This window comes from Colletotrichum abscissum (genome assembly GCF_030869225.1).
Source record: "Colletotrichum abscissum strain IMI 504890 chromosome Unknown Scaffold_2.1, whole genome shotgun sequence".
Lineage (NCBI taxonomy): Eukaryota > Fungi > Ascomycota > Sordariomycetes > Glomerellales > Glomerellaceae > Colletotrichum > Colletotrichum abscissum.
Genome location: NW_026850098.1, coordinates 671215 through 684830, shown reverse-complemented (window position 1 = coordinate 684830; position 13616 = coordinate 671215). Strand labels below are relative to the sequence as shown.

Here is a 13616-nt window from a genome sequence, read left to right as displayed (position 1 = left end):
TATTATTATTTATTAGTATTATTATAATAATTTTATTAAGGATAATTTCTTATACTTTTACTACGGGTTATATAGTTTTTTTTAGCTCTTTTTCTTTTTATAAGTTAAAAATTACCTCGTTAAGATTTATATAGTATAGTCTAATTATTATAATTAATACTTTAAATAGTTAGTTACGATTTTTTATAACTATATAAAAGCGCTTATTAATAAAAATTAACTTATATAGTTTAGCTTATTATTAAGTAACTTTATACTATATTCGTATATTTAAATTTAATAATATATTTAAATTACCTCTTATATTAAGCTTATTATACGTAGTAATTACTTTATTAACTTACTTTTTTATATTTATTTTATATAATACTTATATTATTTTTTTAATTACTTAGGCTCGTTAGTTTATATTTAGTAATAATAGCGAGGCTAAGGTCGTTTTTAAATATATTTTAAATACTAATAGTATTAATATAAGCCCGTTAAGCCTTATAATATTATTATAGTATTTAAATACTATTTAGAGGTATTCGTTATTAATAAAATCGGGATTTTTTTTTTAATAATTCTAAACGCCCTTTTTAATTATTAGTATACCTTTTTTATTTTTTTAATATTATAATACGCTTTAATAAGTACGACTTTTAGTTATATACCGTAAGCCGTTATATTTTTTTTAAATTTTATTAATTTAAAACTAGTATTAGTATTAGTTTTAATATTATTTAGTAGTTTTTAATATATATTAATCTATCCCCTTTATAGGGCTATTTATACTATTTTTATTTATAAATCCTAAAAAAATTACTTTATTTAAAAAAATATAGCTACGTTAATTATATATAGGACTAGCCGACTATTTAAATAGAAAATATTAATAACGATTTCTTAATTAAAATTAAGCTTATTATATAATTTAAATTTAAATTTATATAAGCTCTGCGCATTTATTTAGTATTAATAATATACTTTTATTAACTATTTTAGCGCCCTTATTTTAATATTATTATTACTTAATTATTTTAAGAGGTTATATAGCTTTATAACTAACGGGTATCCGAATTTTTAGTATAGTTATTTAAGCTTATTTTTTATTAAATAATTAATTAATTTCGTATTATTAATAAGCTTTATAAACGTATACCCCTATTATTATTTAACTATTTTAAAATATTTATTACTAAAGATTCTATTCCTCGTATTATTAAATATAATACTTAGTTAATCTATATTTTTTAAATATAAAAGAAATAGGGTATTAATAAGTAAAATATAAAAAGTTATTATTTTAAAATACGTTTTTATTTTTATTATACTTAGGGTAACGATTTTTTTACTTAAGCTAAAGCTAATCTTCGTAATACTTATTATTAATATATTAAGCGTTATTAATACGATTTTTTATAGTACTTAGAATTACTTTTTTTTTTATTAATTATTATAATACCCTAGTATTTAAGATAATTTTATAAAAATTATTTAAGCCGTACTTTTTATTTATATAAAATATTTATATGAGTTTAGTATTTAAGTAATCTAGGGGGTATAAAAAGAACCCCTTTAGTTACTTTTAGATTTACTTAGTATTTTTTTTTCTTTTTTAAATATTAAGAAAAATAGCGTTTTTTTTTTTAAGTATTAAGAAAATAAACTTTAGCCCTATTAAATTTACTTTTTTAACTACCTCTATATTTATTATTTAAAGGACCTTTTTTTATTATTTATAAATAAAAGCCTACTTATTAAGAGCTTTTACTACTCTTTATTCGTTTAGTTTTATATATTTTTTAAAAACTAACGGGGTAAAAAAAGAGTAGTTAATATTATTAATTTTATTATAATTTAATTTATTAGTATAGGAGGTAAGACTTTTTTTATTTTTTAAATTTTTTATAGAGGGCGGATATTTTAAGCTACTACTTTAGTTATTATTATTAAGTTCTATACCCCCGGATCTACCCTTATATATAATAAGGAATTAATTAAATTAATAAAGGCTAGTTTTACTATTTACTATTTTTAACTTTTTATATTATTTATATAATTTAATACGCTTTTTTTTAGAATAGTTACTTAATTAATACTTTTTTTTTATAAATATAGTATTACTTTTTTTATTACTCTATTTATAAGTTAAATCTCGGCTTATTTAACGAATCTAGGCCTCTTTACTAATAATTACTATATTTAGCCTCTTTCTTTTTTTTATTATATATTTAATTAACTTAATATTATTAATAAGGGCCGTTATATACTTAAAAGTAAGTTTAGCGTAGTATTTTTATTTTAATATTAAAACTAGATCTTAGTTTTAAATAGAGCGTTTTATAGTTTTTAAGTACTTAGTATAGGGTTATTTTTATTTTTAATATATACTAAACTATAGTATAAAAATATCCGATTTTTTATTTATTAATTCCCTTATTTAGCTAGGTTTTTATTAACTTATTAATTTAATTAATAAGCTTTTTAAAGATCTTTACTTACGATTTACTTTTTATTATCCTAGCTATAAATATAAAAAAAATTACTTATAGCTTAGATAAGAGCTTTAGGTTCTTATTATAAATCTTAAAATAGCTTCGAATTATATTAATAATACTAAGAAAGTCGTTTTAATTAAGATTATATATTACTTTATAATAATAATTAAAAGCTTTATTTATAAATATAATATTAATTACTAAATAGTACTAGTATTTTCTAATCTTAACCTTTTTATAGTAGTTATAAAATATCGTTAGGGTTTTTTATAAAACTTTATACTTCTTTTTAAAGTATAATTTTTTTTTAAAAAAATCTTTTTAAAATTAGTAAATTACCTTATATTTACTACTATATTTTTAGTATTTATATACGATCCCTACGTAGTTATATATTATTAATAACTTTAGGTTATTTATTTTTTTTATTAACTAATTAGTACCGAATTTTATATTAATAGCGATAACGAGCTATAAATTAAAATAAGTAAAATCGTTAATTATCGTATTTTTAATATTATATTTTATTTTTATATATCCTTTTATAATAATAAATTACTATTAGTAATTATAAGAAAGAAATTTACGTCATTTACTCTTTTTTTAAATTTATTAAAGCAATTATATACCTTATTAACTTATACTTAGTTTTATAGTACGAATTTCTTTTTTATAATCGTTATTATTAAGATTTCGTACGGTTCTTATAATTATAATTATATTAATAATACTCTTTACTTATAAAGGAATTTATTAACTATTTTTATAATTCCTAAGCTTATATTTATAAACTATTTATTTAGTTAATAATTAAGGTTATTTATAATTTTATAAAATAGGGGTTACCCTTATAGCCCCTTTTTTTTATAAACCTTAGTTAAATAAATTAATATTATATTAATTTACTTATTATTAAGTTAATTTATAATTCTATATATTTACGTCCTTTAATAATCTAGGTTAATATTTACTTATTTATAAAGGATTAGGGTTCTATTTAGGATTAGGTTTTATTTTTCTTTTTTACCTTAACTTATTAAGAGTCGTGCTCTAACTTATACTTATATTAATAATTACTAACGTATTTAATTTTAATAAGGATATATTTAATCCGTATGCTAATTATAATAAATCCGTACTTTTATTACTTAACGAATTTATTAAAATCTAGGAGATTTTTATTTTTTTTTATTATCTTATTATTACTCTTGTTTTTATTATTTTTAATAATTACTATTACCTTTCTAAATTATTAGTTATTATACTTATTAAGATCCTCTTTTTTATTTAGTATAAAAAGGTAAGTTTTTTAATAATTCCTTTTTTTAATAATAATAATAAACGTTTATATTACTATAAAACAATATAATAATTAGTTTTAAGATTTTTATTAGTTACTAATTTTTATTATTTTATATATTTTTAACTTCCTAAGCCTCGTACTTTTTATAATTTTTAAATAGCCTTTTTTTTTAACCTACGTTTTTTAGAGTAGTATTTTATAAAAATAGTTAAAAATAAATACTAAGCGGCTCGTAAAGGAGCTATATAAGCTATTAAGAGCTATATAAGCTATTAAGTATAGTTAATAAAGTTAAGCCCTCTTTTTTATAAAATTATAAATTTTAAGGACTTATTAAAAATACTTATTTATTACTTATATATAATAAGGTTAAATACTTTAAAAATCTTGTTTTTTATAACTTCTTAGTACTTTATTTTATATTTTTTAAGTAGTCTTTTTCGTAGCTTAATTATAACTAAGTAATTATTATTTATTAGTAATTCTTTTTATTACTTAGTTAATTTTTTAAAATTAGTAATTTTATACTAAGAGCTAGTATAAAAAAAAGCCCTTTAGTAGCCCTCTAGAGGATTCTTTTTTTTTTTTTTAAATTTTTATTTTTTTAGTTTTTCTTTTAAGTTAATAATAACTTTATTAAGAGGTTATAAGACTATTTTAAAATAGCTACCTTTTTTTTAAGTTAATCTTTAAGATTTATAATATTTTTAATTTAATATTATTAGGACTTCTAAATCCCCTTTTCTTTTATTAAACCGTCCTCTATATTATATTTTTAAGTAATACTTAAAGAGTAGTTAAGGGAGTTATAAAAAAGTTATTTAAATTACGAGCTTAAAATTATATTTATAAGATCCTTATAATAATAAACTTTTTTATATATTATAGATTTTTTAATTTAATAACTTTTATATACTTCTTATTACGCTAATTAAAAATATTTACGTTTAAAGATCCTTTTTTTTAATTATATAGTACTTTTTTATACTATATTATTAAGCTCGCTTATTATACTAATTAATTAAATAAGTAATCGCTACGTAAGTATTTTTTTTTATTAATTTAATTAGTTAATTTTTAATTATGGGCCGGTTATAAAAAAGTTATTTAATAAAAAAGCTATTTAAAATAATAATAAAAGTTTAATTATTTAAGTAGTTTTATTAATTAACGTAATTTAATATAGTAAACGTCGACTTTTTATAAGTAATAAAGGGCTACGATTATTTAATTTTATATAATATTTAAAAATCGCCTCTTTTTTTATTTACTTTTATAAAGTTAATTAGTATAAATCTCTTATTCTATATAATATTAAGAGGTCGTCTTTTTTACGTAGCGAGATACTTTACTAATTTATAATAATAAAATTTAATTATTAATTAGTATTAGTATTCTTATTATAAAGTAGTTAGTTCGAACTATAAGTTAATAAAAAGATTAATTAAACTATATAAATATTTATATAATAAGTATAAAAAGGAGGTTCTAATTATAGGTTAGGCTAGTTATAATAATTATAAATAGGGCCCCTAATTGGCCCCTGCGTAGTTATTTATATGCCGCGGTCGAATTGGACTTCTAATCCGATAGATTCTTTGGTCTTACCGAGGCTATGTTGAGTCAAGTCACTATATGAAAATGAACGAAGAACACATCTAATAGGCTCTGCCTCGGTGAAGAGGGGCAGCTCTTCGAAACCCCAAGGTGACCTATTTAGGCAACTCTAACAGTCCTTCACGGCCGGTAAACCCGGTGTGTCAAAGTGGGCGTTAGCGTCGCCGTCCGTGACCTGACAGACGCGCCGAAAATGGGGCAATTTTCTCCGTCGTCCATTGAGAAAAGCGCCGAGTCCTTCCTTAGTGACGCAATGGGGTAATCTTGGCCCGTCACTCCACCAAAGCTCCAGTTCCCTCCACGATTGCCCCCTCGTGCCCCTCATCGCCTTTCATGCTAAAGTGATCCAGCTCGACGATAGCTATATAAAGCTGTCAAGCTCACGACATTTTGTTTAAGTCTGTCATACGAAGAAAGCTCACAGTTTCTCGGACTCATTATAAAGTGTAATAAGAACCCACAAGAGACAAGATGGCAGCAGGCAAGACATTCAACGTTGGAATCATTGGATATGGGTAAGTGAGACCGTCTCTCAGTCCATGTCATCCTTGCTACAGACCCCCCTTGCATGCTTTCGGAATAGACTCACTCTCGGCGCGACTCACCGAAGACGCCCACGTGCTGACCGACCATCCACAGACTATCCGCCAAGGTCTTCCACATCCCTTTCATCAACCTCACACCTCAGTTCAAGTTGCACAGCATCGTCCAACGGAAGCCCACAGCCTCCTCCTCAGCACCAAATGACTACCCTGAGCTGAAGCACCACACCTCCCTGGAGCCCATGCTTCAGGACCCCGATGTTGACATCATCAACATCCTCACACCACCCAACACTCACTTCAGCTTCTCCAAGCAGGCCCTGCAGGCCGGCAAGCACGTTCTAGTCGAGAAGCCCTTCGTGCCCACCATCGAGGAGGCCGAGGAACTCATCCAGATCGCTAGGGAGAATGAGCGCCTCATCTGCGTCTACCAGAACCGTCGCTGGGACAGTGACTTCCTCACGGTCAAGAAGATGATTGCCGATGGCGTCTTCGGCCGTGTCTACGAATTCGACACCCACTTTGACCGCTTCCGCGCTGACCGTCCTACGTCATGGAAGGGCGAGCTGACCATGGCCGAGGGAGGCGGCGCCCTCTTTGACCTGGGATCCCACCTCATTGACCAGGCCTACAACCTCTTTGGCATGCCAGAGACTGTCTACGGTAAGCTCGTCAGCCAACGCGACGGCAAGTTCGACCCCGAAGACCCCGACAGCGTGCACGCGCAGCTCTGCTACCCAGATGGCCTCATCGTCAGCGTACGCATCGGTGTCATGAGCGTCGAGACGAGCCAGCCTCGCTTCTGGGTGCGCGGCACCAAGGCCAGCTACCACAAGACGTGCCTCGATCCGCAGGAGGACCAGCTGAAGGCCGGCGCGAAGCCCACCGATCCTGGTTTCGGTGTCGAAGACCCCATGAACGGCGGGAGGTTGCTGCTGGTCAAGGAGGGCGGCCAGGTCGAGGAGCGCATGAAGCCGACGCACAAGCCGGAGACGTACCTCAAGCTCTTCGAGGGATTCGCCAAGGCTGTTGAGACTGGAAGGGAGGAGTACGTTCCTGTGCCGGCGAGAGAGGCGCGGGATGTCCTGCGTATCATCCACGCTGTCAAGGAGAGCGCAAAGTCGGGACGCGAGGTTCGGTTCTAAGACATTTGATAAACTCTGAGATGTCTCTACCGCATGGTCCGAGGTAAGCCGCCGTCGATGGTCTCGGGGAGCCGATGCGATGAGGCGGCCGTGGCGTAGCGTGCCGAGCCGATGGGAGAAAATTAGAGCCCGTTGACGCAATACTAGCAAGTACTAGTAAGTCACGTACCAGTTTGTCTATTTTGGAAGGGAGAGGGCTCAGGTACTACTTACATGTAGCGAGTCTGTCTTATTATAGCGGTTGCGTCTTATAGTAATCGAAAACGTATTTTATGTCAGCTCGTTCCGGTATGCAGAGTTGCCGTTTATGGAAGTTGAGTCTCAGAGACACCGGAGGGCAAGGTCTTGGAGGTGCCCGCAACGGGGGACAAACACCGCCGATCTCCTGCAACGCGCGAAGCCAAGACCCCGACGACACCCAAAGGTGATGGCGCCTGCTGGCAAAAAGAGAGTTCTGTCCATTCGCGTGAGAGATTTGATCTGGGATGAGGGAGAAGTTGCGCATGAATCTGGCTGGGCTTGCACTTTGACCGGGCTGGGGATGTCTCAAGGCAGGATCTTGGCACACTGTGATGGCGGCCCCTAGATTCCTTCTCGTCGTGATGACATCCGGTGAGCAATCGGAAGGTGTGATCGAAACCCCGCATGACGGAAGGAAATGTCTCGAGATTATATCGAGTTGAGGAAGAGCGGTGGAGTATAAAAGGCAGTCGAGATGGCCAGTGGTTGCATCTATCCTGAGGTATCATCAGCAAACTTGCACTCAGGACCATCACAATATCCCTAATTCATCTCACCAATACCTAATACATAATCTTCAAGATGCGCTTCAGCCTACTCACCCTCTTCTCTTACGTCGCCAGTGTCCTCGCTGGTCGATACATCGTCTTCCTTGCCCCGGTAAGACCCTCAGTCTGGACTGAGCTCCATCGTGTACCGTCCTGATACTGACTACCGAAAACAGGCAACCAACATTGACCAGTTCGTCGACAAGCTTCGCACCCGAGATAGCGATCTCAGGGTCATCACGAAGTGGACCGGCACGACTGCCGGTCTTTATGGTGTTGTCATCGACTCAAACGTGTGGAATGTCTGGACTCTGCGCAAGTTCCGAGAGGTCAGGCTGGCCGAAGAGGACAGGATCGTCACGCTTACCCCTCTGCCGACTGCAGGCTTGCCCGCGGAGCCAGAAGACACCCCATTCCCCCTTCCTGGTTGGAGCTGAACGGGTTAATCAATTCACGAGTCGGTGTGGAAAAACAGTCTGCATCCGCGGATTAAGGAGGCAACAGCAAGATTGGAACCCGGTACATCAACAATTTGTTAGTTTCTGGTTCGAATGAATCGGCGAAAAGGGCGGAAACCAATACGAAGGATTCAAAGTTTAAGTGGCTAGCTTTCGTGGACACCTTATGTTACTCAGTCAGGACGCAGAATGGGAACCGTTACCTAATTTGATCTCATGATGCTTCTGCCCGGTGGAAATAGCTATGCTGCTCAGGGTTCTCCATAGTCCCATCTCTTGTCTGTACTACGTAGTGATCCGTACAGTACAATTGTTCATGTATTTCTTACCAGAGAGGCATGCAAAGCGCTCGAACGTCGTGATATCCATTTGGCGAGAAACTTCGTGTCCATTGCTTAAGACACACTGAAGATGTTGAAGGCTTATATAAAAAATCCGACAAGCGTCTTTCGAACCTGGACGTCAAGCAACAGTGTCACACACTTGCTAATTGTGCACATCTAGGTTCCACAACTCCTAGTTGTCATTTTGAGGCAGACCCGAAGGCTGGGATAAGTTCACGTAATCACACTTGTGTAATGAAGTTTATAATATGGATTGCGGGAACTCACACAACCACCGCACTTGAACTCTCGCGGGAACACCTGCCTAAGTCCGGCTGTCCGTCAGCTTCCGTCAGTCTAGGTAAGGGCGTACACGACGCATTACGACTGAAATGTACGCCCCGAGTCTTGTGTCACCCACAAGCCATCAATCTCTACTTGCACTAATACAAAATTTCGACGCTGCCCAAGAGGCTTCGTCCACACAGTTCTCGAACAGCTGGATAAGAGATGTGCTCGGGATGAAATTTTTGCAGCTGAAGCAGTTCCAACTGCTCTGTATTAATCAGTAGTGCGCGCGCCAGTGCCTGGATACGCGCGTACATGCACGGCAGATGAAACGCCCCCTGATGACTCGACGATGCCCCAACACCGGCGTATCCGGACCTCTGTCAAATGCCAACGGCCTTTTGTGGGTGAGGCTGCCGTTCAACCGGCTGGGCGAGTGGGGGACTCCTTGCCTTGTTTGACATGAACTGGAGTTCGGACTGAGTCGAAGTGTCGATCTTATCTATGCTTGACATCTAGCGAGGCTTTGCGAATTAAAGATTCGGGTTCGGTATGCCGGGTTATTGTGATTTGGGACGGGTGACGGCACGCCGCACGACATCCGTAACTTCAGAGACAAATGGAAGCCTTCGCCTAACTTGTCACTTTCGTCTGAGCCTGCCATCGAATGATGGCTCTGTTCTAATGTCGGTAGATGAGTGGGTATCCACTAACCGTGGGTAAGGTGATCTGGACCCGGCTCTACTAGGTAGATCAAGTGAATGACTTGTGAAGTCACTTACTACCATGGACGCGGTAAGAACCACAACTCACCAATCTTGATTATGTCTAGTTTCGAGAATATTCACTGCCTCCTCCAATCGAGGCAGTACAAATACTCGATTTCCAGAACATTGACGAGTCTGACTTGGGGGCCCCTGACTCGCTCCATGGAGCCGCAAAGGTGACTGAGTATTCGAGGCTCGGGTAGGAGGAGGTTCCGCCGCCACGATTCGTGCTATGGCCATATGGGCAGATGAAGTGGGCGCACAGGCCGACGGATACTGGGACACCGGCACTTAGCCTAAAGTCTAATAGAGATATCACATCGGCCGAGAGACTGAATGAACCACGATGAGCCACTGATTGATACGGTGTAACCGTTGTACAAGCTAAGTCGGGTATGCCCGTCTTGTCAAATTCCTTCGAGTAAGTGTTGTTAGTCCAATAATAGCAATCGTAAACGCATCTATAAGAGATGATTGTTACCCAGATCCTTTGCAGCTCGTGAACAGAGGATCAACAGATCCGTTCAGTACACTCTTTGGCTTGTAGAACCCATCACACTCTTTCGTTACATTCGTTACTTACACTCTTTCCAAAATGCCTTCGCTTTTCTCCGTGGTTCTTGCCAGCCTGATGGCCTCTCCTATCCTGGCCGCCATCTCTTCGCCCAACTATGTCCCCTTCGAACTGGAGAAGCGCGACTGCGGCTTCAGCTACTGCGATTGCCAGCGCGTCCAGTGCACACTTGACTTTTGCTTCGACGACCATGTTGATCCCTGGATTCTGGTCGACAGTGCCAGTAAGTCTTTAACATGCTCACTATTCGACCTTTCTTCCTTGGACGAGTCGCTGACCTTCCCGTCTCATAGTGAACGGCTACTACGGGGTTGACTGCGGCCAATTCGACAACTGGGCGCGCAACGAGCCCGCCGAGTACTGCAACAACGGCCTCCGCAAGGGTAATGCTCTCTTCTACATCAACCGCAAGTTTGGATCCCTCGGAAAATCCTTCACCGTCAACTACAAGAACACCAACGCGGCGGACCCCCACCGTGGCTCTGTTTCTGGCAGCTGCTACCCTGTCCAGGACGTTCAGTGCAAATGCCACTCCAGATACAACGCTGAGAAGCACGACTGCTCGAACAGCTGCAGTGACTAGACAAACACTCCACAGGAAATGATGTAACACAACTTGGGGAACCTGCTGTATGGCTTGTTCGACTAAGTGGGTGCGCTTGAGATTTCGGATGTGTGCTGCAAATGATACCACAAAGACATAGAACTAGAGGATCCAAATCCATGACAATGAACGGCCGATTGGCCAATTCATCCAACAAGAGAAATGACCTTGAGTGATACCTACAAACTGTCTTCGCATGACCAGCATCGTGTTCCCAGATTCCTATCACAGTTCGAATCGACAACGCTCTTCTGCGGATATGGGCACAATATGCGGTCTTGAACGTTTCCGTCCGGAACTGTAACCCTGACTAGTGTATGGTCCGGTGCTGTGCCATTCTCGACCCATACACGGAGTTGACCAAATAGACTAGTTGGCTCTCCGCTCCTCCCTCCACCGCAATGGCCCATGCCGGGTACCTCGAAGTGGCGGTAGAAGTCATGAACTCCCGGGATGAGATCAGATACTCTCTTGTAGTACTTGGTACTCCCCTTTGGAGGGAGAAGCTCGTCAATCTGTGGGAATGTCAATCCTTTTCACTGCCCAAAGGTGGATAAGGGGTTGACTTACGAGGCCGTGAAAAGTAATCAGCTTTCCTCCGCCATCACGAAAAGCAGAGAGGTCAGGGTCATCAGTGCCAATAATCGAGTTGTACCTCTGCCGCCCCTGGTGTGCCATCCAGTCAAACTCAGCTTGACTGACGTGGGAAAGATCAAAATTTGGATCCCTTGCGACAAATAACGAAAGCCATTGCGTAGCAATGGGCAATGGCACACCTCTGCAAGACCCTGTAGAGCAGTTGGTGGCAGCGACGCCGACAGCCAGATCAGTACCGGGGTTCAGTCCTGGCCACAGCTGTACGCCTTGGGAGTTGCGCATCCCCTGCCACGTAGCATTGACTACAGCTGCTGCTGCACGACTAACTTCAGGTGCCTCAGAGCAGTTGATTGCTCGACCGACCATCTTGAAAGGATTGAATGCATCAAGGCACGCATCGACTTCACTGATGATCCCGTCTTTGACACCGTCTAATCCATCACAAGCAGACACTGCCGCGGCCGTGATCGCCGCGAGTTCACATGCATGAGGGTACTCCCCGATCATATTCATGTACTGCTGAGGCCAGAGCATGCTCGGGAAGAAATCGGTCCATTGAATCCCTGGAGCACCGGCCGCGATGCCATCATACTGAGTAGGATACCGCTGGGCTAGCATGAGTCCTTGTCGGCCTCCTTGAGAACAGCCATTCCAGTAGGAATAGTCTGGTCCGCGACCGTAGTAGGACCTGATGAGAGACTTTCCGATGATTGCCTGCATGCTTCAAGATTAGAAGAGTCAGTTACGCCAAGACGGTGTATCGACTTACGCCATCGTCGAGTGACACAGACGCAAGGTTCTGCAGATTGTAGAAATTGACGTTTCCGGGGCTGAGAAGTGCCCAAGGACTCGCGTCCAAAGCGTTTCCCAACCCAGCGTCGGTCGTGGTCGTCGCATAGCCGTCAGCTACTGCTCCACCCATGGCGCTGTAAAACGGTTCACTGCGGCCTGCAACCCAACCGCCGCCTCCGACAGCCTGAAGGCGACCATTCCATCCTTCTGCGGGAAGCCACGCCTCGAAATTGACGATATCACCTTGACCCGGGTGGGTGTAGGTTACCGTGATGTTGCAAAAGCTCCCGTTCTGCACTTCGACTGACGGCTGGGTGAAGCGAACAGAAGAAGGGACAGTGATGGTGTAGTTGGTGACAAGATTTGTCTGCAGAGACAGAATCTCCGCCCCAAACAGTGAGATGTTCTCAAACGTTGCGGGGACGCAAGAAAATGCTGACATTTCGACTTGAGATAATTTCGTAATAGATAGAGCGACGAGGAAGGACACGGCGATGCGAATCGCAGCACATCAAGAAAGTCACTCTTTTTAAAGTGCACCTTACTTGTACAGACGTTGTACCCAGTTTCTTCTCCGTATTAAGGTATATGACGAAGGAATCCGGGTAGGATCGTTAAACCTCCCAAAGCTGCCAAGCGCGAATATGTTGAGCTGATTTGCGCACATTAATCAAGACTTCAGCCATTCAACGCAGCTGTCATATCAGGACCGGCTAAATAGGCTCCTGCAAAACGCACATTGTCATCTAATTCCCTTGATGTTTTCAGACAGGATCCGAATCCTAGTCCCAAGCGCTCAAATAACTTCAAATTTGGTGTGCTAGGGAAAGGCTTTAGATTTCGGTGCTCGATGATTCGCCTTGACAGGCAGTTAACCCAAGCACAACAAGAGTTCTTAAGTGCATGAGAGGTGAGGTCAAGTGACGGTATTCAATTACGTCCAATGACTCCCACCGCTGATGTGCAGTGCATGTAGGTTTTCGGGTAATGAAATGAGTCCTATACCAGCATTTTTCAAGCTCAACCAAATTCGGGCGTATAAGCCCCAGCAGATAATGGGAAGCCTTTTCACCTTGAGCTGCTTATACCTACGTTGTATAATTACCTACTTGCGTGAAGAGTGACAAATGTAGATCGAAACATATGTTCTTCTACAATTCATGGACTACGGTCTGCTTCGGACTTATTATCAAATACCCAAGGCATGCAGCCCGCTAACCTCAAACAAGAAAAAAGAAAAAAGGACTTTGGACTGAGCAATTTGAGCAGGCGAGGCCGGTCTCGGACCAACTTGTCATGCGAGCACTTGCATCTCGGAGAAGCTCATAAAACGAC

At 38.4% G+C, this 13616-nt stretch overlaps 4 protein-coding genes across 4 annotated transcripts; 3 read left to right on the top strand and 1 right to left on the bottom strand.

Annotated features, from left to right (window-relative positions):
• Positions 1–5874: 5874 nt before the first annotated feature.
• CABS01_00929 (oxidoreductase) lies at positions 5875–7090 on the top strand (the record flags this gene model as incomplete). Its single annotated transcript, XM_060534310.1, has 2 exons — positions 5875–5918; positions 6043–7090. 2 exons carry the CDS (start codon positions 5875–5877, stop codon positions 7088–7090), a joined length of 1092 nt encoding a protein of 363 aa, XP_060401388.1.
• Positions 7091–7912: 822 nt separating this feature from the next.
• On the top strand, positions 7913–8315 carry CABS01_00928 (uncharacterized protein; the record flags this gene model as incomplete). The annotated part of the gene is made up of 2 exons (XM_060534309.1): positions 7913–7990; positions 8055–8315. 2 exons carry the CDS (start codon positions 7913–7915, stop codon positions 8313–8315), a joined length of 339 nt encoding a protein of 112 aa, XP_060401387.1.
• Positions 8316–10309: 1994 nt separating this feature from the next.
• On the top strand, positions 10310–10871 carry CABS01_00927 (uncharacterized protein; the record flags this gene model as incomplete). The annotated part of the gene is made up of 2 exons (XM_060534308.1): positions 10310–10511; positions 10582–10871. 2 exons carry the CDS (start codon positions 10310–10312, stop codon positions 10869–10871), a joined length of 492 nt encoding a protein of 163 aa, XP_060401386.1.
• A 200-nt stretch (positions 10872–11071) lies between these two features.
• CABS01_00926 (tannase and feruloyl esterase) lies at positions 11072–12723 on the bottom strand (the record flags this gene model as incomplete). Its single annotated transcript, XM_060534307.1, has 3 exons — positions 11072–11407; positions 11463–12203; positions 12259–12723. 3 exons carry the CDS (start codon positions 12721–12723, stop codon positions 11072–11074), a joined length of 1542 nt encoding a protein of 513 aa, XP_060401385.1.
• Positions 12724–13616: the final 893 nt, after the last annotated feature.